Source organism: Ciconia boyciana, chromosome 8 (assembly GCF_034638445.1).
Source record: "Ciconia boyciana chromosome 8, ASM3463844v1, whole genome shotgun sequence".
Lineage (NCBI taxonomy): Eukaryota > Metazoa > Chordata > Aves > Ciconiiformes > Ciconiidae > Ciconia > Ciconia boyciana.
The window spans coordinates 52,176,206-52,199,531 of NC_132941.1; the positions used below are offsets into that span (position 1 = coordinate 52,176,206).

Genomic DNA, 23,326 nt, shown 5'->3' on the forward strand with positions numbered 1-23,326 from the left:
TGTCAATGGACGTGGATAAAGCAGAGGCTGTTCCCGAATCTACAAGGGCCCAGGACATCATCAGTGTTGTGGTGGGATCCTTGCAGAACCAGCTTTGCTGCTGAGGCTGTAAACTTTCAGGTTTACTAAACTGAGATCATTTGCAAAGGAATGTTCTGTGCTTATCTGAAAGGGGAGTTATGTTTTGGCCTAAAACTAGAAATTGTTTTAGGATGCTTGTAGCAGTGAGTCCTGTCAGACTGGGTCAGTGCTCCATGGACATAAACTTCTTCCTGTAATCTTTTATTTTTACATACAATGTTTCTTTTATGTGTATATTAATACCTATTTTCATGTCTGTATTTTCAAGTATTTAGTATGTAAGTAGCTTCCAGTTGTGGGTGTAGGTGTCTCATTTGATATCTGTAGTAGGCATCAAAATGTGTACTGAGACATATGGCAATAAAACCATGAATGTTGATAGACCCATATTGGCATCATTATCACTGAAGGTCCTGGTCCCATCCTTGGTTCATAGCAGTGCAAAACAGAGATCTCAGAAATTAGTTTGGAGATGGCAGGCTGCTTCTCCGGTTAGTCCGCATGGTATGGGAGACATGGGGATGCATTTTTGGGAACAACAGGAGCTGTCTTACGACACGTCTGACTGAAGTGTGTTGCTCCTTGTAAGGTGTTTGTGTTCCTTGTGTACCTGAGATGAGTGCATGTGTCCTGTGCCTACTCATCTCTTGGTTTTATGGAAATACATATGTACGTATAGGAAATACTAGCATATTGTACATGTTTGTGGATGAAAGGCAAGTTGTACAAAGTGTGTTATTGACAGCACTGCAAATGATAGAAAGGTGCAAAAACTACAGGAGACTTTTCACATCCGTCTGTGCTGTGATGACTTTGAGGATTTGTCTGGATATTTTATGTTCTAATTCAATATTAGTGAAAGCCCCAAATTTAGTTATAAATTTACTTTGGAGGAATCGTTTATGAAAACTTTAGGATTTTCTGGCTAAAACATTGTTTAAAACTTAAATGCTTAGAAAGATTTTGATTGTTTTGTTTTGAAAACATGAGTGTGAAAGGTGGGAAGGGAGGATGCTCATCCCTGTCTCCAGCATGAGGCAAGAGAAAGTGGTTATCTAGGCCTTTGTTTCTGTAATTTCTTAGTTTCTGTGGCTGCAAGTCCTGCAATTCAAGCTGTCCTCAGTGCTGCAATGGTCTCTGTACAAGAGCTGATCTTACATTCTATTTGGGTTACAATGCAGCAAGTGAAGAGCTGAGTTTCAGGCTGTAATTCTGAATTTCTTGCACTCTTACAGGTTTTAATTTGGCTTCATGTTATTTGCAGAAAATTTTTTTAGTGATTTAATTGAGTAGTCAGTGTGAATTTTGTGGTGTTCCTGTGCATGCAAGGGAGAGGGAGATTTTCTAAATGTTCAGTGTTCACATGGACATAAACAGGTGGGTTTCCAGCAGAGACATTTGCATTTGAAAACCTGCTCTAAACGGGCCGGGCTTTCCCAGGAGAAGCAGCACCAGCAGTGAAACGCAGCGATCGATCAGCATAGAATTGTGTGAGCATTTGATGGGCAAAATGTTGTGGTATAAAGACAGGGCCCAAGAATAAGCTCTTTGTGGCTTTGTTTCATTCCTGAAAACTGTGACTGAGAGGCTTTCATCATTTAAAAAAAAAAAATTAATCAGCCGCATTTTGGCTAACCTGGAAAATATCACAAGATCCTTTGCAACATTCTAAGTGCTGTTTCTTTAATCCAATTTTGATACTAAAAAAATATGTTTTTCATTTCTGTCTGCTTATATTTCCCCAACTCTAAAAGTAAAGTAATATCTGAACCACTCCTTTCAGTCGCAGAGCTGCAAGCGTGTAATTTAGTGTACATAACGATAAACTCTTTCTTTCAAGCAGCTTGCATTCACTATGTTTCTTTCTTTCCTAATTTTAACTAAGGAAAACATTCCCTTACTTATCACAACACTTCTGTTACATGCCTCGTTTTTCAGGCCAAGTTCCTTATGGTATTTGGAGTTTATTTTAATTCTTAATCAAATGAGCTGTCCAAGAAATTCGTCTGAAAAAACACATATAATAAATGTTGAAATACACACCAATGGGGACACCTGGTGGAGAAACTACGAGTTGCCCAGGACGCCCTGCATTAAACCCAGGAATGGGTGAGCATGAGTTAGCTCATTAGTGAGATGACTCCGAGTATTTTTAACTACAGCAACTGCGAGACAACTCTCCTTAGTTTACCTGCCTGCTGCTGATGGCTCCCTCGAAGCATCCTGCACTTGCCGCTGGCCAAGAGTACATGCGTGCAGTTGTGGTGGTGCTGATGCACAGTGACTGGCGTGCAAGCACCTGGTTCCTCAGCGACTGTTGTTTAACGTGACTGGGGACAAAGCTGCAATTATTGGCAAATGCTGTGTCTCTCTTGCCACTGCAGAAGCTGCTGTTTTCAAGGATTCTCAGATAAGCCCTATAGATACATATTTAAGAGATGTCCTATTGACTTGTATTTGGAAGGTGATGTGGGAAGGTTAGGTGAAGATCCAGGACCATGTCTGCTCTCCTCTGAATTGGATCCTGCTCTGTATCATATGAGATGCTCCAGTCTCGACAGACAGCAACTCAAGTAACCACTAACCTTTTCCAGTCTGCAGTGGAAGTCCTAGTCCTCCTCCAGTGGGCCACCTCCCTTCCCACCCTCCTGTAAGAGTGGCCTTGGGAGAGACCATGGTGAGGACAGCAGCCCAGACTCTCTTCATCAATGAGCTTGCTCAGGGAGAGGGGCACTGTGCTTGCCACTGACTTTGGAAGCAGGCAGGCAGTACTCGGTTCATCCCTGGGGCACTGCACCTATGCCAGAGGGCAGATTATGGCTTCAAGGCTGTTTATTTGTATGTGCTGTAAAAGCTCTACCTGGAGTGGGACAAGCACAAGACCCGAGGACAAGGCAGACAGCTAGGCAGCATTATTGCGCACACGCTCTAGGAACTGTGTGCAAACGGAGCATGCTTTAATTGGTGTGAAAATGGTCATGGTTGGTTGTTTTACTTCTAGCTCACTCAGAAAGCAAGCATTAGCCTTTCCCGTGATGGGGCAGCAACATACAGATGGGTTCTGGTGTGTCTTCTGGCATGCACCAGCTGTGGAACATGGGATTATCTGGGGTTTTTGTCTTTCTAAGTAGGAGAAGAGGAAGAGAAAGGAATGCTTACAGTTGTGAAGAGGGAAGGATAATTTCTGGCTCTTTGTTTTGATGCAGTCTACTCTGACAGAGTGAAATTTATAGCCTACTGGTTTTCTCATTGTTTGGGAAAGAAGGAACATATTAATTATAATTCTGCACCAGAGCCACCAGACAATTGGGAGAGAAAGTGATGTTGACTTAGACCATCACAAGTTGGGCAGCAGACTGTGGATTTTTATTAGATATAGCAGAGTATTATTTGTGTTTAATTCACATTTCAGAGTCTTTTCTCTGTAGCAAATCAGAGCTGCAAATTAAGTATGAATCGCCGTCCTACAGGCATCCAGTATGGCCTGCTGACTCTCTGCCCTCTCACAAAATGAGACTAATAGTAAATGAGAGAGAAGCTAGTTTTATTTGTTGACATTCCTGTGTTGGGATTGATATCAAAGCAGAACACCATTTTTTTGCCACAGGACTCAAGAGAGGGCAATTTTAAACTCAGTGCTTGAATTCAGATGGCTCAATGAGCCATCCCCTTTCCTGCTTCAGGTGCATCAGCTGACTCAGACGCAGCAGAGCTGGCAGAGGCAGTCACTATGAATAGCCACCAGTGACTGTCCTGCTCCAGACCAGAGGTCCCTGCCTGACAGCAGACAGGAGCAGATGCTAACAGAAGGAGTATTCTAGCACATTTTACAGACTAAATATTTCTTGTTTCTCTTCCTTGCAGAAAACACCTTCTGCAGCGGTGACCATGTATCGTGGCACAGCCCTTTGGACAACAGTGAATCTAGAATCCAGCATATGTTACTGACAGAAGACCCTCAGATGCAGCCGGTGCAGACTCCTTTTGGGGTTGTTACTTTCCTACAGGTATGACCCAGCAATGGTGGCTCTGACTGTCACCTCCTGAGAGTGGAATGCGGCTAACATTACATTTCATTTAGCTTTGATGAGTCAGATGCTTATTATCCCGTCTTCCACCTGTCTTCCTTATTTGATTACCATGGATCTCATCTTTGAGTTGTTACTCTGAAGGTATTCAGTAAGCATTTTACCAGGATTGAGCAATGGCACACTCAGTTCTCAAGGTAGAGGTCTGTCTGATGGAGAAAAGGTTTACACTTTGAAACAGACCTGGAGTTGAATATTACATTACTGCTCTGAAATGTCAGACATGAACATGGGGAAAAAAGCTGAGAGAAACACTTTTAAAAGGTAATGTAGAGCTAAATTCAAATTAATTCTATGGGAGTATCAATAAGTGATCCACTGGTTTCAGTTCCAGGAAAAGAGGTGTTTGGAGTAGGAGTCAGAGTTGCTTTAGCATTATTTAATGGCAGAAATATAGCTTGCAGCATTGCACAAAGATTCTTTAGAGGCTAAGTGAGTTTTTCTGTATTGATCTACAGTCTAAGAAAGGTTCAGGTTTGCTTTGCAAAAGAAACATTTTAAAAATCCCTTGCAATTTAACCCTACTGTTCAGTGAGGGGAGCTTCCTTGGACGAACAGGTTTGCTTGCTTTCCCAAAGTCCTCCTTCTCAGTGATGTGTCTTAGATATGGGCTGCTTTGGACATTTTAAAACTGCATATAGGGTTGTTAACCTTAGTGGAAGAGCTGGCATAGTTTATACCAACTGCTGATTTCTCCCTGCTCTGTGGAAAAGCCTCCCTCCTGTGGGAAAATTCAAGTGTCTGTATTTTACAATTTAAGCTTTAAGTTGCTCCCATTTGTCCTTGGCTGTAGTTACAACATGTAAGGGGAAGCTCCATTACCACAGACCTGCACAAGGCAACTGCTGTGCAAGGGCAAAGGCTTTCCTGAATTTTCTGAGGTGCCCAAAAGGCTGTGTTTTATCAACAAGAAAGAGATGGGTGTGGGATTAATCAGTGAAAGGTGAGTTTGGGACCTGGAAGCAGAGACAGAGAACCAAGCTAAGCAGGGTGATTCCTGGCTGACTCCCCAGTTAGTGCTGCATTAGTCCACATCTCTTCTTTCGTGCCCAGCTGTCCTGGATCAAAGGACAGTCAACTTGTGGGATCCTGAGGCTCTTGGCCTCTAATCTTCCACAACACATACAGTTGGCTTGGTTTTCCCCTTTATTTGATGCTTGTTGTTATGGATTTATTTTGACCCATGAGGATAAATGATTGCAAAAATAAAAGAATGAACACAAAATACTTTCCTATTTAGAGTCTTGCTGTTTGTATGTAATTAGTGAGTGAAGGCCCAGGGAGGGGTGTCCTGAAGTGTGAGGGTGATTCAGGCTGTTCATGGAGGAAGCCTGGGAGATGGGTGGGCATGAAGTGCATCTCCAAGGGCTGGGTCCTGAGAAAGTGAGCTCTGCAAGGGGCAGGGGAGGTGGGGTGTGCAGAACTGGATACATGCTGACGTTGATGGTTTTCCATGCAGATCTCTATCAGTGCAGATATGCGCTTGCGGCAAAGGCACATCATGCACTTCTGCTTGCTGCTCTTCAGAACTTAGTTTTCCGTTTTCCTCTTTTCTGATAAAACATTGGTTGAACAGGTTTTGACCAAAAATCCAGTGTCATTGGAAAAGGCTTAGAGTATTAAGGAAGAAAATAGGAGGCCATAGCTAAAATAATTTTTCATCCCAAAGAGTGAATCATTGTGCTCAAAAGCAGAAGCCAGCGGTTGATGGATCAGGAAGAAACTGCCTTCCTCTATCAGCTGAAGGGTGTTTCACCCTTTCGTTTGAAGTGGCTGATCTCAGCTGCTGTGAGAGGGACATCTGGTATTGCTCAGTGTGGCAGCTCCCATCCTGAAAAGCAAACACATCCTGCCTTATACAGGAAGGCAGAAGTCTGCAATTGCCTGCAGTGACAAGTGGATTACGTGATGTGTAAGCAGCTTTACTTTATGGTGCTGGGTAAGATGTAACTAGTCAGCAAACTGAGCTGGTCAAGGATTTATGGGCACCAAAGCATTCCCTTGGGGCAGCGGGTCCCCTGCCCGATTGAAATTGCTGGTGCAGTATTGCATTTGCCCCTAGCAGCAGGCTGACAGAGCAGTGGTTTGCATGTGCTCAGACCCTAACCCGTCCTGTCTTGTGTGGACTAGATTGAAGAGTGAGAACAGACTAGTGGATCTTCAGTAAACCCTGATTTGTCACCAGGCCCTCCTCATTGTTAAGTTCACACATGCCATGCAAGATTAAATGTTACGTGACCAGGGCACTTCACATAGTAAGTGTAGAGAGAGGGCATAAGGAATTGCAGAATCCTGCTGTTGTCTCAAGCTCCATTTGTCCTCGCTCATCTAGTTAGTTTAAAGAAATGGTGCTTCTCTGTATCTGCACTGTTTGATCCAGCACCACATCGCACATTTTCTCTGCAGTTCTTGCACGGTTCGTATCCAGTTTAGTATCTCTGTTTTCATTTACTCCAGATTGTTGGAGTTTGCACTGAGGAACTGCATGCGGCTCAGCAGTGGAACGGGCAAGGGATCTTGGAACTGCTTCGGACTGTCCCAGTGTAAGTGCTCATATAACCCTGTATAGGGGAGCATTCCCTTGGAGAATTCAGTTGTTTGTTTTTATTAACAATCTTTAACTTGTTGATGGAAGTTATTTAATCCTGTGCTGTAGCAAGAGATGGGAATTCATTGCAAATCTGTTCTCATGCACAGACACATAGATGGCAAATTAATGCATGTGGAAGTCCACATGTTCAGGGTGAAACAGAATGAGATCTTGAAAGCTTAATTTCCTTCCTCTTACGCCTGCAGCATTTTCTCATTGGTTCTTCCTGAGAGAGCTGGGATAGCTGTTACTGGTGACCTCTCTGTGTAGTTCAAAAGAAAGGAAGGAGAGTATCTGACTTAGAGTGCCTAGCAAAGCTTGGGTACTGTCTGAAAGTGAGAAAGTCACTCTCAAACTGGCCCCACTCTTGGTGGGCCAGTTTGCAGTAGGAGGAGTGTTCATGCAAGTGAAGTTCATTGTTATTTCTCCCGTGGCAAAACAAAGATGTCATTGGGTTGAGGAGGAGATGGGTTTTAAATGTTAAATAATATGTTGATGCTTTATTTGCTGCCAGGTTGCAGCTAAACTTTTTTGGCTTGCAGGTGTTTTGTTTAAATATTTTTCTCTTGTATTTAGTGGAAGTTATTGCCGTGTGATTGTAGCTCAAAAGATTTTTTTAAACAAAATGGTTCTGAATATGTGTTCCTGGCCACAATAGTACACCCTCTAGTGTTACAATGGCCTTTAATTGATTGATTATTTGGAAGAGTCCAGCCTTTGCTGCTGGATTTCTTAAACTTGAACTTTTCCTTTTTAAGCACAAGTGCAGATAATTCATGTGAATGCCCTAGAGTAGGGTGAATTTGTCTAGCTGCAAGCTTTGTTTCTAGGACCCCAAGACAATAAACACTGCCTGCAGCTCCCTTGGTTCCTCTAAGTCAATACAGACATAGCACCCCTCTCCTCAGTCTGTTCTCATGTTGGTTTTTGGCTTTTGTGCTGTGGTACAAGCACCTTTCCAAGGATAAAGTGAAACCCAAATGTGCATGATACGAAGGCAAAGCTGCGAACTACTAAGCCACTGATGAGAGAGTAAGGGTAAAAGTCAGGGTAAAAGTCTCCTGCATCCCAGTGAGGGACTGAAGCAGGTGGCACCTCTGCAGTTAATAATTAACAGCTTCCAAAGTGATGTGAAAAAAGAGTGGCTATCGATGCATCTAAAAAGCTATAAAATATTAACTTTTATTGCTCCCACTCCAAGTGCTTTAGGAGACTGTAACACAGACAAGGCCAGAGGAGGGGGCTTTTGACTGCAATAACAAAGTATCTCATGAAAAAATGAAATTTTTAATGGCAATTACAAAAGACTTCAGTTTTTACTTCAAATGAAAAGCACCATCTAAGGCTGACTTCTGCAGTCTGCCTGCACTGTGACCTAAAGTAAAGTCTTTGAGTAGTTCATCTTCACAGTAATCTGTTTTGTATCACCTTTGTTGGGAAACATCTTGACCCTTCCGACTTTTATTGCTAATGAAAACAAAGATTTCCCTGAACCATCTGAGTCCTTGGCCATTAAGTACTAACCAGGCAAAATGTCTATTGTGATGGTATTTATCAGAGGAATAAGCTTTTTACGGTACTGAACATGACTGTCGATCTCAGCAAAAAGTGCAGTCCCATTGGGACCCTGCTCCATCTTTAGATATGTAATAGAGGTATAAATCTTGACCCCGTGCCTTGCCCATCTTTCTTAGACCTAGGCTATACTGGACTTCTTAGTCCCAATTCAGTTATCTGTAAGATTACAACCCAGTTCAGTCTTGTATGAGTAAGTAGGTCCACACAGGGGACAGCCTGTGTCAATCCTGACTGCTTTGCAAGTCTTGGTGGTGCCAGACAGTAGGCAGATAACAGCTAGGTCATGGAGGGCTTTCATTATGTATTTGGGAAATGTAAAGGACAAATGCATGCTATGGGATGTATACACAACATAGAGGGGCTTCTAGCCTTGTTTTAAACTCTGTCTTGTGCTTCCTTCCAGTACACGTCCCCTCTGAGGACTCCGTTGGGGAGTACTAGCTAAAGTGCTTGTTTAGTTCATTACCTTTCTTTCTTTCTTTGTAGAGCTGGAGGCCCCTGGTTGATAACAGATATGCGAAGAGGAGAGACAATATTTGAGATTGATCCACATCTGCAAGTATGTCTTTAGTTATAAAATGTCATGTCTTTTGTAGTAGCCAGGGAGAATTGGTTTAATGGTATAAAACAGTTCTATTATTTTCTGTAAAGGTGCTGTGATCTTCTCAATGTTTGCAATAATTCCAGGAAAGTCTTAGAGACTTTCTTTGGCCTCTCAGAGGTGGTTCAAGAGTGCGCATGTCCAGCCCCAGGTGGATGGCAGCTCTAGGAAGAAATTTAGAGAAGGGAGACCAGGAAAACAGAATCTCATATATGAGACAAACTGGTAAGATTTGGACTGCATGTTTTAGAAAGGAGGAAAACAGAAGAAGATAAAAGCACATAGAAGAGTACAAGATTTAGAGATGATAGATCAGGAAATTTCTCCTTTGTTTTATATGCAAGCATAAGGAGATATAACATGCAGAAAACTCAAAACCAACTAAGTAATATTTTTTCACAGCAAATGTGACAGTGTAGCTCATTCCTGTAGGATGTCACTTGAGGCCAAGTAGTTAGTGTGTCTGAGAAATAATGGGAAGCCAAAAGTATCTCATGCAGTTGTTAATAATCCATGCAGGAAGATATATCAAACCACCTTCTTCAGAGTTCAAGTTAATTTCTGAAGTTTAAAGATCAGAATAGGACCTCTATGGAGGGGTTACGGTTCCATGGGCTACTGCTGATCCATGCGTTTGGGAGACAGTTCTGCATCCCTTCAGCAGAGTTATGGTACTGGAGTACATGGGTCCCAGGCATATCCAGTGTGGTGCTGACCTTGTTTCAGTGAATCACTGAGTATTTGCCTTTAACAGAGAACTTATGGCTTGGCCTGGTAGGGCACGTGCATATGTGCACGTTTTGTACAAGCTATTGCATTTGCGTATGGCCTGTGTGTCTGCATCTGATTACCTTCAGTTGCCTCACAGCATCTTTATTTTGAAAGCTTAAGGACAAAACCAAGTTCTACTTTTACTGTTTTTAAGGATTTGTTCATCTAAAATAACCCCAGTCTGAGAGACACCAAAAAAAATGTTCCACATGTGGGAGCTAATACAACTGCAAGTCCTATAAAGTTTTTAGGCTCTTCAAAATTTTGCCCTCTCCCCTCCTGGAGGGTGTTTGTCTGTTCTCTGCACGCTGGTGATTCCTAATGATAACAGGGTTTTCTTCAATTTACTGTAAATGAAAAGTAGCTCAGCTTACTGGAATCTGAGTCAGCCAAGGCAAGTTAAGGCAAATAAAGAGTACCTCTGCCTCACCAGTGTGTCCTGCCACTGAAAGCTGCTATGTCTGTGGTCTTTCCGGACTTCCTCACATCGAAGGCATTCCTGTTTCTGTTCTCTCTTGCCCTTGCAGTAGTACATATCGCAGGTGTGTGCGTACCTTCTTCCTGCTCTGCTGCTGCAGCCCCTGGGGATTCACAGGGCAAAACCTGCTGCTGTGGTGCTGAGTCCTGCAAAGAGCCTTTGCTGAGCATGGGGAGCAAGGCTGTGCCGGGCTGGGTTCAGCCATGTCATGAGCCTCCTGCTCTAATTAGTGGGGAAAGGATAAAGTGTCATTCGCTTGGCATTTTCTTGGTGGTGGTACCGGGTGTGTGAGAGCCGAAAGGCAGCAGCAGAAGATAGGTGGAGGGGAGGGAGGGAGCAGGCAGGCAGAGAAAATGGACAACTTTCCCAGGAGCAGGCAAGCACGTTGCCTGCCTGGGAAGCGGGCAGAGCTTGTTTTGAGGCTGCATTGTCTCTTGTGGGAATTGGTTGAGGCCTAAACCCAGCCCTGGCAGCAGCAGCTGTACTTTCTGTTCGAAGCTGCCGAGAATGGATCCCAACTAAGATGTCATCCCAGGATGTCGGCAATTAACGCTGTGGCAACGCTGGCTGTTTTCTGTTCAGCCAGGCTTCCCTGTAGGCCATTCAGATTTCCCTGGCAGCACTGTCAAACAATCCCTGTTGGTCCCCAGCTCTGCGCTGATTCTCAGTGCTTTGCTTCTGTTTTAGCAGATATCTCAGAAGAGAATAAAGCTGATTTGAATTTCCTGAGTTGCGGTTGCCGCTCTGTGGGTCACGCTGCAGTGCTCTGGCTCGTTTAGAAAGGGATCAATGACTTATAAGAGCCTCAGAGCATCCCCCCCACATGCTGAGAGGAAAATGGGACAGAAACATCCTTTCTTTGAGGAAGGAAAAAGCTGAACCTCCTTTGCCCTGGGCTCCTCCAACCTCCTGCTCAGGCTGCCCTTTCAAGGGAGGAAGAACAGCCCCTCAGCCCAGGCACATCTTTGCTGGCTAAAGATGGGGTAAAGCTGTGCATTGCTCCAGCTGAGAGTCTGCACTGGTTAGGGTTTTTTTGTTTTTTTCCCCCCTTCAACATCAATACTTGCAAACATTATAAAACAGGCATGCAAATTAGGCTGCCTTAGGCCAGCTCGTTTCCATCAGCCCCCCTTGATCTCCAAGGGATGCCAACAGAGCAGCACTTCTTCCCCTGAGGAAGTGCTCTGCAAACCAGCTGAGATGCAGACGACGAGTCCCTTTCGCCCTCCCCAAGGCTCTGCGCACTGTCTGGAGGACCCGACCGTGTCTGTAAGCGGGGGCCCTGGCTGCAGGGATGTAGAAGCACGTCCCACCAGAGCCTCTGCCCGATGGAGTCCTCAGGGTTCCCTGGGCTCTTCTGTTCCCTGCTCAAGGGCAAGTTTGGTGGCTCTCCCATGCTTCCCCAATCACTGGAATGAAAAATAACTGTGCTGACAAGTTAAGCCTCCCCATGCCAGCTGATTTGGGTCCTCACAGAGCTCCGCAGAGGGCTCCCGAAGGAGCCGCGTGCTAAATCTCACTTAGAGCATCATTTGCATATGTAGGATCGGATGTATTTTTACTTCTTTTTCCACAACTTCTATTTCTGGATGAAACAACTAATTTTATGTTTACGATATAACAAAAGAAAATCCCAGCAGATTTACTGTTTCTCAGATTTTCCCATTACATTTTCATAGAAGCCAGTTTCCCCTGACGCCAGAGGAAGATCCCAACAAGGAGCAGTCTTTCAGGGAGAGAGGCAGAAGGAAGGCCGTCTCTTGAATGCTTAAATCTAAGTCAGGACTGCTCTGGTCCTGTCCCCAGCCACAGGCTTCTGCCTCTGCTCTTGGGCCAAAGAGCCAGTTTAGGGAGGTGATCCAGCAGAAAAAAAAAAAGGAGTTGGCTCAAGGGAAGGGGTAGGAGCACATGGAGGAGGGTGGGACTGCAGCCACTCCAAATTACATCACGTTAAACTGCTGTGCAACCACACCCTGAGCGCTTGTGCTTATCTTTGAGCTGCACAAATCCTCTTTTGAATGGTCACAAGAACAGGCAATGCTCTTTCTAGGGCACAGCATGTGCAGCTGGGCAAGGGGAGGAATGTATGTGGGTTTTAGTCTGGAAACTGCTTCTTAGCAAACAGATTTTTGCAAAGCGCTGGATGCTCCCACGGTCTCTTGACTCCAGTGGCAAGGTCAAACTGGAGGGTAGTAACAGCGACCAGAGAGATCCGCTCCTGTTGTGCGTAACACAGCTCTGCTCTTTCCTCAAATCTTCAAAGTTTCTGTCCCACAAGTGGTGGACTTACCGCCTATTCTGAGGTGACCCAGATGTAAGCAGTGAGATGCAGATCTTGCTAGTGCCGCTGAGCGATACCAGAAGGACACCCCTTCAGCAGAGGGGAAAACGAGCCCGGGCGATTCGGTGCCGGGGGAGAGGTGGCAGCGGTGAGAGCAGCCCTTCCCCTTGTAGCTCAGCCCTGAGTTTGTTCAGCTCAACATTACCCCCTTGTGGGACATAGGTGGAAATTCAGACTAATGCCAGTTCCCCTAGCCAGGTAGGTGTCCCGTGGAAGTTTTGCCTGTAGCTTAGGGCAGTCTTGCTGGCAACAGATGCAACAGGTCCTTGAGAAAATGCATGGTGTCGGAGAGTATCCAGCTGCTTGTGGCTGACGTGCAACACCTTCCTAGACGCAAACAGTGGTTATGTGCTTGGAAAGTCCAACTTGCAAGGGAGGGAGTTTGTGTATTTTGCCGATAGAGAAAACTATGCAAAAGCTTTCACGTTGCACACAGACCTGTGTCTCCTTGTCTCCTTGCACGTTTGTCCTTTACTGAACACCCCAGCACATTGAAAAGCAATGTTTGTCCAGGCAGTTTGCAAATGATGAACTCTTGTGAATGACAAATCTCTCTGTGAGCTGTTTTTATTGTGGGACTCCTTGGTAAGTTTGGAAAGGGATCTTAAGTTTAGTTATTCAGGAGTTTGTTATCATTGACATATAATAGGTAGACTGCCAAGCTGTGCTTCATACAGATGTATACACTGTAGTGTCATAAATACTTTGAGTTGGTGTAGAGTTAGCGCTGAAAGAGGCAACTCTGCATAGCCCAGGCTGCTGGCTTCCACCTCTGTCTTTCCTTGCTTTGTGCCCACCAGGGCCACCTAGTAAAGCAGTGGGGAAGGGGCAGGAGTTCAGACCAACCTGCTGTGGAAAAGGTTTGTTCCAGTTCAGACCAGCTCCCTGATTTGTCTCAATGGGCAGTCACCCTTAGCTGATACATCAAAGCATGGGGGCCAGAGAGTGGAAACTGGCCACGAAGGGGGGATATGCAGGAGCTGCTGAAGGTTGGGTTGAGCCAGGGTGGGTTCCAGCTCAGGTTCAAGCCACACCCAAAAAAGTCTTGGGGTTTTGGATCTTTTCAAGCAGGAGAGAGTTGACAAAGGGATTGAGACAGATGGCTCAAATCTGAGTGGTGTGAGTGCCAAATGTGCCTGGGATGATCTCAGCCGGCCCCCGGAGGATGACGAAGACAGCAGGAGCATTTGCATCGGGACCCAGCCACGGCGGCTCTCTGGGAAAGGTAAGAGGTCCTGGGCCCAGTCGCTGTCATGACCTTTCGGCTTGTCTTCTGGTGGGTCTGGGCAGTGGGCTGAGTCATGCAGCATCTTGGGGTTCATAACAAACACCACAGTTACTGGAAGGCTCAGTATGTCTCAGGGGAGCGAAATGAATTTTGGTGTGGCCTCTTTGAGGAAGGCAGGAGAGAGGAAAAGAGATCTTTGCATTGTTTTGTCTAAATGTTTCTTTCAGTTCTTAGGCTATTTCTAATCTAAATCTGCAAAGTTAAACTGAGCAGTGGGTGAAACCAGGACTGTAAACACCTGCAAGGTGAAGCAACTGCATTTTCCCAGGCTGTGCTTCCTTGTTAACATTGTCACTTCTTGGGTGACAAGCTGGACTGACACTGCACGTTGCTATAGCTGAACTCAAGTGATTCTTGCAAATACGGAACTCTGGAAAGAAGAAATAAAATACGGTGGAGTTCCCCTTTGCAGTGAGATGCCATCTCAGGGTACAGATGTCATATCCATTACACATACTTGAAATTATGCATGTTACCTTTCAAATGGGTGAAGCAACGTAAAATTTGAGGGCTTGATATTTCCTGGAATTAACGATGGTTTCCACAGGAATGATATCTTACTTGTTTTTAAGTCCATGGTAAAAAAAATATTTAAATGCATATAGGGTTCCTTCTGGCTTCTGTGCAAGTATTTTGAACTGCACTGGATCTAAAAAGGCTATTTTCCCTCAGCTCTGCAAATTAAAAGCCCAAGACAGGTATACACGATGATATTTGTATATCCTTCAAAAGATTTTGAAATAATTTGGATATTTTTTTCTCTACTCGATTTCCACATTTCTCAAAAAAAGATGAGGAAACTTCTAAGAAAGGTAGGAAATCATCCTATTAAAGTATTTGGCCATTGGACATTATAGGAAAATGAAAAAGTAAAAAGACTGCATCTGAACTGGGTAATTTGCAGTTTATTTTCAAATGTGAGCTTGAGGCTAAAGTTTGCCCTGCATAAAATTCCTTTCTTTTGTGAATCTTGTTGTCAATTAATCAACAGATTTGCAAAGCCAATTGCAAAAATTCAGGAACTTCCTCGCACTCATTTGGTAAAGGAACAAATTCCTGTTATGCCTAATGGGAAAAGTGACATCCAGCGCAAAGGCTGGAAGTGTCAGGAGGTTCTGTGAGAGCTGCAGAAACAGCAAACACCTCATTTATGAAAGGGTACAAAACTACTCAGAATTTCTTCATCAGGAGGGCTCGGTACCAAAGGTTCCAGCTCTCCTTGCCTGACATAACATCACAGCCCAAACCAAGAGAATTCAAGCTGACTTTATAAAGTGAAATAACTCCTAAGGTGCAGGAAGAGCTGTTAAGAATTCACCCTTGGCATCTCTTCATTTCTTTCTGAAGGGGAAGAGTTTAGATGAAACACACCATAGAAACAGGCCTTTAAAAAAAAAAGCTGACATCTCCTTGTGTCTGTGATGTTTCTGGGGACTCTAAATCATGTTAAAAAAATTCTCTCTGCAGATACGGAGCAAATCAGGGAGACTTTGCGGAGAGGGCTTGAGATTAACAGCAAACCTGTTCTACCTCCGATAAATGCACAAAGACAGAATGGGTTGAACCACGACCGAGCACCGTAAGTTTCACCCTGCACACTCAGATGGTGGGAGGAGGGAGGCTAAAGAGCTCAGCATGGAAAACAAAGTTAAAGCTGAGTGGGAAAAGACTTGGCAAGGGAAGAGGAAGGCTAGCAGCAAATACTTGCAAAGCGTAAGGGTAGAGGGAGAAGAGTTGTTCAGGTTGGTTAATGGGCTCAGGAGGGCAGATTTTGAGAGGGGTTTTTGGGCAAAGCTTGCTAATGCAGAGTGGCTCTGACTGTGTTCTGTAAAAGCCACTGTTCACAGTGTGCAGTGTTTGAAATCAGACTGGACTGAGCCCTATAAAATGTACTGTGGTGAACAGTGCTATGGTATCCAAAGAGCTGGGTGGCATATAGATGAGTGTTTGCTGATATTTTTGCCTGAGCATTTTGTTTTCAAGCTCATAATTACAAACGTTTTGGTTAAAATGTTTTTCTTTTTTTAAGTGACTTTGATCTTGCCTTGCTTAAGCAGGCAGGTACTGGCAGTAATTACATGCCAATACCACCCTGGTCTCTAATAGTCTGTAGACTAACAGGTGATTTAAGTGGAACTAGGTGGGCCTGTATATCTCTCCTCATTTGCAACTTTTGACTTCAGGGAATCTATAGAAAGCTACCTGTGGTTTCAGGCCATCTGCAGTATCTGCACTTCGTCTTTTTGGGTTTCTCCCCTTCCCCTCTTAGGCTTATTTCAGTTGCTAGTTAAATGTCTTTCCATCAATTTTAATGTTTTAATCTAAATGATACAGAAAGGCATGCATCTTTGCTGCACTCTTTCATCTTGGTATTTCCTTTGGTTTCCTAGTCTCTGATGAACATTTGTGCTTTCTTGTTCCAAGAGTAAAGATCATCATGAAATCAGCTCTTTCCTGTAGTGCCAGGCAGGGACAGCATCCTGCTCTGTTTCGATTCCTGTTTCTTTCTTGATTCAAGCATTTCATGAGAAAAATATTCCTCATGCTTGCTTAGGATCCTGATGTCCTTTCTTGTTCCTTTTTGTGGATGACTTCTGATTTGCCTTATGTATGCATGTTTCTGAGTTGCCTAATCCTTTGGGGTAAGTATTATGTCAATTGCTGATGCTGTGTACTAATATGAGATATTGGTGCTTATAAAAAAAAATCTCAAGTGGCTTTATTATTGCTTTAGGAATAATCTTACTTTGGTAATATAGTAATTATATGGAGCCAGATTCTGACCTGACTCAGATTTTGAGTAGTACTTCCCTGCCTGAAGGTTGTTCCCATTGGACTATAGGTTGGTCCTGTTGGCCCCACCAAAAAAATAAAAATATACCATCTGATTTGCACGAATCACACCCAGCTTTGGAAGGCTCAAAAGTATTGAGCAGGATTTCTCACAGATGCTGAGCTCCTGCATGAATCTGCATGCCCAGTAAAAGCTCTGAGTTCGCAGTGGTTGGGGACAACCAGAAACATTTGGGGTGCACATCAGGTCAGGGAGGCAGCTGATGGGCAAGCCTTAATGCTGGGAGGCAGTTGTTGCTTAGATAAGAAAGCTTTACGTTATTCAGGGTAAGATAAACAGAGATATGCTCAAGACAGAGTGCTGAAAGGTTAGCAGAGGTCTAAGATGAAGCACACAAATATTTACCTGGGTTTTTAACTGTTCTGAGACAGAGAGGAAGGCAGGTCAAATTCAGAGCCTCATATCCATGACAGTGCTCTTTGTTGCAAATCTCTCTTACCTGTGGCAGCTGCACACCCACCCTACCTAAAGCCTGAGTGGTAGGAATGGCTGGTTCCCAATGTTTGCCTCCTAGAAGATCAATACATTTCTCTGAGGTCTATGGTTACCACTGTGGAAACTAATAGCTAGCCTGTTTCTCCATAATAGCAATTCAGTTAAGGAAAGAGAGCTATCAGCTGTGTGTCCTGCCAGCGGTTACTCTGGTGATAGTATCCGAGGGATAGAGGAGTTCTCCTCAACTTAAAACAGCAGTGTGTCCTAATACTTTCTTCCTCTGTCTTACTGACTACTTTGAGAGGAGTTTGGAAAAGGTCTTTTTCTACTTGTGCAGTGGCTTCTCTTCTCCAATTCATGTAGCAGATACAATGGGACTTGTTCAATGCATTGACCATACTGAGAGGGGTGGTTTGTGCTGGAAAGCAGTGTTTACTCACAACCTCTAACTAACTAGTACTTAAATCAGACCTGATGATTACCCGTACGGTGGCTAAAACTTATCAGTCAACATATTTTCCATCACAGTGCGGTATAGATGAAGCAGAAGAGGAAGATCTTATTAGGTCTCAGCCTTTCTTAATACCCTGTCTCAGCATGTCTTAGGCGTTTGAGCAAAGTTGCTCAACATGCTATTAAGTACATGAGCATGATCTGGAGACTGCTCTCTAGCTGCTGCAGAGGGCTGTAAGGAGTTCAGCTTTAGCATTTAGTAATATATCTACATCCATGTTCCCTACAGGTACCTGCAGTGGCAAAGGCTGAGACACAAAAGACAGAAAACCCAGTGCAGATATAGTTGTTTCATAAGACTTACAAGCACCTGAGATGAAGGACAAGTCTGCACATAGATCTGGTCCTTCTGGTGCGATCCTTGCTTGGGCCTGGTAGGGGTGGGACTCAGTTCTGTCCTTCACTGTAAATCTTTTGTAATCAAAGGCAAGTCATTTAGCTATTGAGCTTCAGTTCTGAATCTATAAAATGGGACTAATAACAGTGTCATCTTCTTGAGGCACCACAAGGATAAATATGTTAACGATTACGAGGTGCTGGCTGATGGGAAGCAGGCATGTGTGTAATCATATCCTGCACTGTACACACCAGACCATAAAATATCAAACCCGTGGTTCGTTGCAAGGGTCCTGTGAATAAGTGGTGCATTAGAGGCTCCTCGGGAACTTGACAGAAACGCTCTGTTGGGGCATGGCAAATTGTTCCAAATCTACCTTCCACGGGGAGCACTGCAGAACCCCAGGCCGTCAAATTTGCACCCAGCTGACATTAGGACGTTAAAGTCTGACACAGACTCTAATGGCTTCGTGCAGAAGAGGAATGTGCTGTTTATTTATCATAGATTTGCAGCCACCAACTGCTTTCCTAGTAGCTTTCTTCCCTTTCTTTTATCCTAACCCTACCACCCACACACAATAATCTATCAGGGTTTAAAGCAGACAACCTGTTCTGCATTCAGCGTCACAAAATAGTATCAGAAACACTCAAACTTTCGAATATTTATTTGTATAAAATGTGGAGGATCCAGATTCCATACAGATTTCCCTGTCTTTGTGTAGTTACAGTTTTCAGCGCTTATGCAAAAGCCTTACATTGTTTGGTTGCAGATAGGGCTTGATTCAGTGTTCTGGCTCCAGCAAAGCACAAACTTACATGTTAAGCATGCATATTACCAGTTGTTCACTGTCCTAGAGTCCTAAAAAAAAAGTTCCTTTGAGAAAAAGCTGGTTTCTGTCAAAACCCTGTTGGGCAGCTGTAGTACTTTGATTCATTAGTGTTATTACTGTAGACTGTGTAGCCCTTTTTCTCCTAAGGATATGAATAAAAGCACTCTTAATGCTTAAAACTGCATCGGACATCTGTTTCTCAAAATGACTGTTAGCTCAGTTCATAAGCAGCCATTAAATCAGTTCGTACGCATTAAACAAAAGAACATGTAAATTAATCTTTGGAAACATGACTAATCATTTCGACCATAGGTAACATAATACTCTTGATTACTGCTTGGAAAAATGAGGCGTGTATGAATACAAATGTACTTTACAGTGGCGCATTATTTATTCCTTAGGACCCATCAGCATAGTAGATGCTGCTCAGACAGACAGAAGGGCAAGGCTCCCTGTCTCCCGAACCGTGCAGGTTCACTCTTGTTGGATATGGCGAGCTGTTACCCATAGGGAACGTTCAGATGTCAGACTAAACACTGCTAAGACCTCAGTGGGCTGGGAGCTCCAGATGTCAAAGTTCAGTGACACTTGTGGAGTCTTGCTTCATTCGCTATTTAATTTCTTGATGTAATAAGTTCTGGGGCCGAGTCTTTAATTGTCCCTGGCAATTAGCTCTGTGCTCTCCTGTGAGGTAGGTGAGTAGTATCTCCACTTTACAGATGAGGACAGAGGAGTTAATTTGCCACAGTTGCAGTGAGAGCCAGGGTTGGGATAGGGGAATTCTTGACCTTTTCCACCCCTCAAGGGTCCCCTTGATCATGCAGTGTTGCTGAAAGTGATGTTTTTCTGCCCCTTGGCTGACTCAGACCGTTCTACTGCTCCTGTGAGCTGAGGCATGGAGTAGAAACCTAGCGCTAGCATGCTGCATTACTGCACATGTTGAGGCTAAAATTATCAGTAATTGCTACATTTCATTATGCCAGGATTCAAGTAATGCCCACGCGCATCCCCAGTGTCTGAAGGTGAGGCTTGAGTGGTGGAAAAAGGTCTCCCAAGGCTGCATTACTTTGACAAGGCTTTTCCAGAGTCTCTCCGCTGTTTATTGCTCTCCCTCTTCTCAAGAAGGATGAAGCGATGTGGTTCAACATGCCTGATTCCCCTATTTCTGTCTGGGATTTCCGAGATAACTGCATGCGCTGGTCCCCTCATGCACAGCGGTCATTTGTCCAGGGACCCACAACAGATGCCCCAGAGACCTCAAATCCCATCTGCATTCAATTTCCAGGCAGAAAGACAGGTGGAGTCTAGGGAAACCTGAACATATGGTAGCTCTGTGCCCGTGTGCTAATTCCATCCAGCCCTGAACGGTTTCCAGCTGTGCAGGGAAATGAAGGCAGGTTCCTGGCAAACAGAGAGGGAAAAACCCTCAGGCAGGTGGGGCTGACAGGACTGTCCTGGCTGTGACCTTCTGGTGCACTGCACCCTGAGCATCTCAGGGTGTTGCCCTTCTCTTGTGGGAAGAGGGAGGAGTTGTGTCACTCCAGAAGTCCTCCCAGGATGACCCTAGGCTGACACACAGTGTGCCTGGCTTGGAGCGCATGAGTAACAGTGGCACCACTTGCAGGACTGGAGTCCGCTGCCCATGTAGTTCCTCTGACTTGGTAAATAGGGCATGCTGATTTCTGCTTTCAGTGAGTAGCCCTGGGTTGATGCACATTAACAAGCTCCATCTGAGCAGCATTTCTGAGGAAGCTCTGACGGTAAATATCAGGATGTAGGATTTGCTTCAAGGCGAGTCTGCACTTTGCTTCTCCCAGTTGCACTGGGTTTTGATTGCTGCTTTACTTGGGCGGAGGGGAGCTGTTGTCTGTGTATCTGGTTTCCTGTCTTCAGTTCTTGGAGGCAAACTTTTACATAAAGGGGAGCATTTCAGCATTCTCTGAAACTGTCTAGTTCTGGCTAGACTTTCTGATTCTGCAACCACTAAGCAGTAAGTTTCCAATTCAGTCCTGCTTATTTAGGCATGCTTTCTCATCAAGACGCTGTTCAGTGGTGTCTTGCTTGAGTTAGGAATGCTGAATGGGGGGAGGCAATATACTTCAGGGAGTGTCTCTCAGCATGAGGCTGAGTGCTGGGTGACAAGCCTGCGAACTAGGAAAGCAAATGTCTGGAAAACCAGCGTCAGTAGAAGTGCAGAGCGGTCACCATGCTAATAATTTGCACTTCTACATAGCTTTCCCCATCTAAGAATCTAAAAGTGCTTTGCAAACATTGACTTAATCCTTGCAACACACCTACGTGGAAAAATGTCTCAGTTTTACAGACGGGGAACCTGAAGCATAAAAAGAGTTGTTTGACTTTGCCCATGAGCCTGCAGGGTGCCAGTGGCACAGGCTAGATCTCTCAATCCCAGTTCAGCTGCAGGTTTGGAACAGTCTGGCCACTGCAAGCACTGACAGTAGTTATTATGCAGCTTTCCAAAGGGATATGTGAGTGGCAAGATTGTTGCTATTGGCGTTGTCCTTGGAGCCCTTCCGTGCCAGGAAATGTACACAGAACATCTTCACCGTCCAGTTTAACCAGGATGATGAGCACCCAGGTCTAAGCACTCGAGTTAGCCTTGTCTCAATGTGACCACAGCAGGAGCTGTGTAACCGTGTCCTCCCCGTTTCTGCACTTGCCTCTGTGCATCTGTGACGTGTCCAGTAACTCTGCGTGCCAAGACGCTTAGGGCTCTTTCCCACAACTGCTGGTTTGCCCGTCAGGGGAAACTGTGGGAAAGACACTGGAAGATTGCCAGCACATAAGTGATCTTTGACCATATCTTCATTAGGGAGTGAGGAGGTTTGAAGTAGCCATGGTTGGGAAGGGAAGGAAAAAAAAAAGTAGTCCAACCTTTCTCTCCCAGATGTGTAAGCTTGCACTGTTGGCTTGCATTTGGTAACTCACGGTGCTGGGTTTTGTACCAAGGAAGCAAGGAGCAGTGACTGTAACTCAGGTTAGTGATGCAGTGGGCACCCAGTCCTACAAAAAGCTTGTGGCCAAGCTTCCAACAGTGTGTCCTTTGTGATTTCGGTACCTGGGAGGGTAACTTGGAAATGCAGCAAAATTGTGCTCCATGTCAGCAACAGAGCTTGGAAGGGAACTGAGACCTTCTTCCATGACAGATCCATGAGATCCGGCGCTCTGATCATAAAGCAAAATGCAAATGCAAGAATAAATAAACCTTTCTTAATCTGACCAACCTGGTTATTCTTGAATCCCATAAAATAACTGCCAGTGGGGTTGCTTGAGAAGAGGTTGCTATAAACATGACTTATAAGGAGGGGACATCCCAACTTTGTGCAATCTAGTGATTGCATTCGCGATTTTCCAGGATCCCCACGGGCTGCTGCTAGTTGGCATAAAATTAAGCAGGTTGCAGCCACCCTCCTCTTTAATACAAAGAGAGGGCCCCCAGGAGGCTCTACAGGTTCCAGCGTGTGGCTGCTCACATCGAGAAGGAGCACAGCACGCTGGGACGTGTAGTCTCCTCAGGCCCTTTCTCCGTGTTGACAGAGGTCTGGGGAAGCTGCAGGCCTTTGCAATGGTTTGACCGCCCCTCTCTCTCTCTCAAAAAAAAAATCAAATATGGCTTTGGTTAAGTTCATGGACTGTTAATCAGCATTCACGAGATTTAAAAATAAAAAAACCAACAAACATCATTTCCTCCCTCTCTCCTCTGCCCAGAAGCAGACTACTGGTAGAAACTGAAGCTGGAAAAAATAATTGAAAGTCAGCTAAAGTCACCTTGGTAACTGCAGCAATACACTTGCCCAGAACAGGAGACATCAAACCCAACTACAAACAGCTTTAAAGAAACAAAAAGAATGTAATCATCTAAAGAATTAATCTGACAACTGCCCACGTTTACACCTCCCACAAGCTCCCAATCAGAGGGAAATGCGCTTTAATCTCCTCCAACTCCCCTCCAGTTTCACAAAACACGAGATGTGCAGTCCTTAAACTGGGGCATTTCCGGCATGCTGCTTCCATTTAAATCTACTGCCTTTCCTAATGCAGCAGCCCTGGATTTTGCAGACTTGTTTTTTCTGGACACTGAGAAACATGAATTTTTTTGTGTGGGTTGGATGAAGTATTAAATCTGGAATAGACAAAGTTTGCAACATTTTACGTGATAGTCAGCTAGATCTTAGTCATAACAAATAAAACTCCACTGGCTTTTGCTGCTGATTTATTTGGTGATGGGGTGGAGGAAGCAAAGGCTTATGGGTAACTGACAGTCGTAAAACCAGGGATGTTAGTGTTAGAAAGCAAACTTTTTCTACATTTTCTTCTGAAGCTGAAAACTACAAGCTGTGGATGGCAGCATGTGTTACGACATGAACTTTTTATTAATAACAACCTAGAAGTCCTGACGACCCTTCATCTGGACCCTTTGGAAAGGTCAGCACAAGGATTTCCATTCCCAAAGAGAGAATTTTAATGGATCTTGCTGAGTCCCTGTGTCATGCAACATGTTCCAGAGTCTGAAAGTGACGG

General features: G+C 44.5%; 1 protein-coding gene across 3 annotated transcripts in view; it reads left to right on the forward strand.

Moving 5' to 3' along the window:
• Positions 1 to 23,326, forward strand: part of SUFU (SUFU negative regulator of hedgehog signaling) — a 99,654-nt gene that overhangs the window by 48,286 nt on the left and 28,042 nt on the right. For 2 of the 3 annotated variants that reach the window (XM_072869149.1, XM_072869151.1), the window contains 5 exons: positions 3,946 to 4,088; positions 6,627 to 6,712; positions 8,824 to 8,896; positions 13,597 to 13,753; positions 15,284 to 15,395. In XM_072869149.1, coding sequence (XP_072725250.1) covers positions 3,946 to 4,088; positions 6,627 to 6,712; positions 8,824 to 8,896; positions 13,597 to 13,753; positions 15,284 to 15,395 — 571 coding nt within the window. The remainder of the gene's footprint in view (positions 1 to 3,945; positions 4,089 to 6,626; positions 6,713 to 8,823; positions 8,897 to 13,596; positions 13,754 to 15,283; positions 15,396 to 23,326) is intronic. The other variant, XM_072869150.1, reaches the window with a different exon arrangement.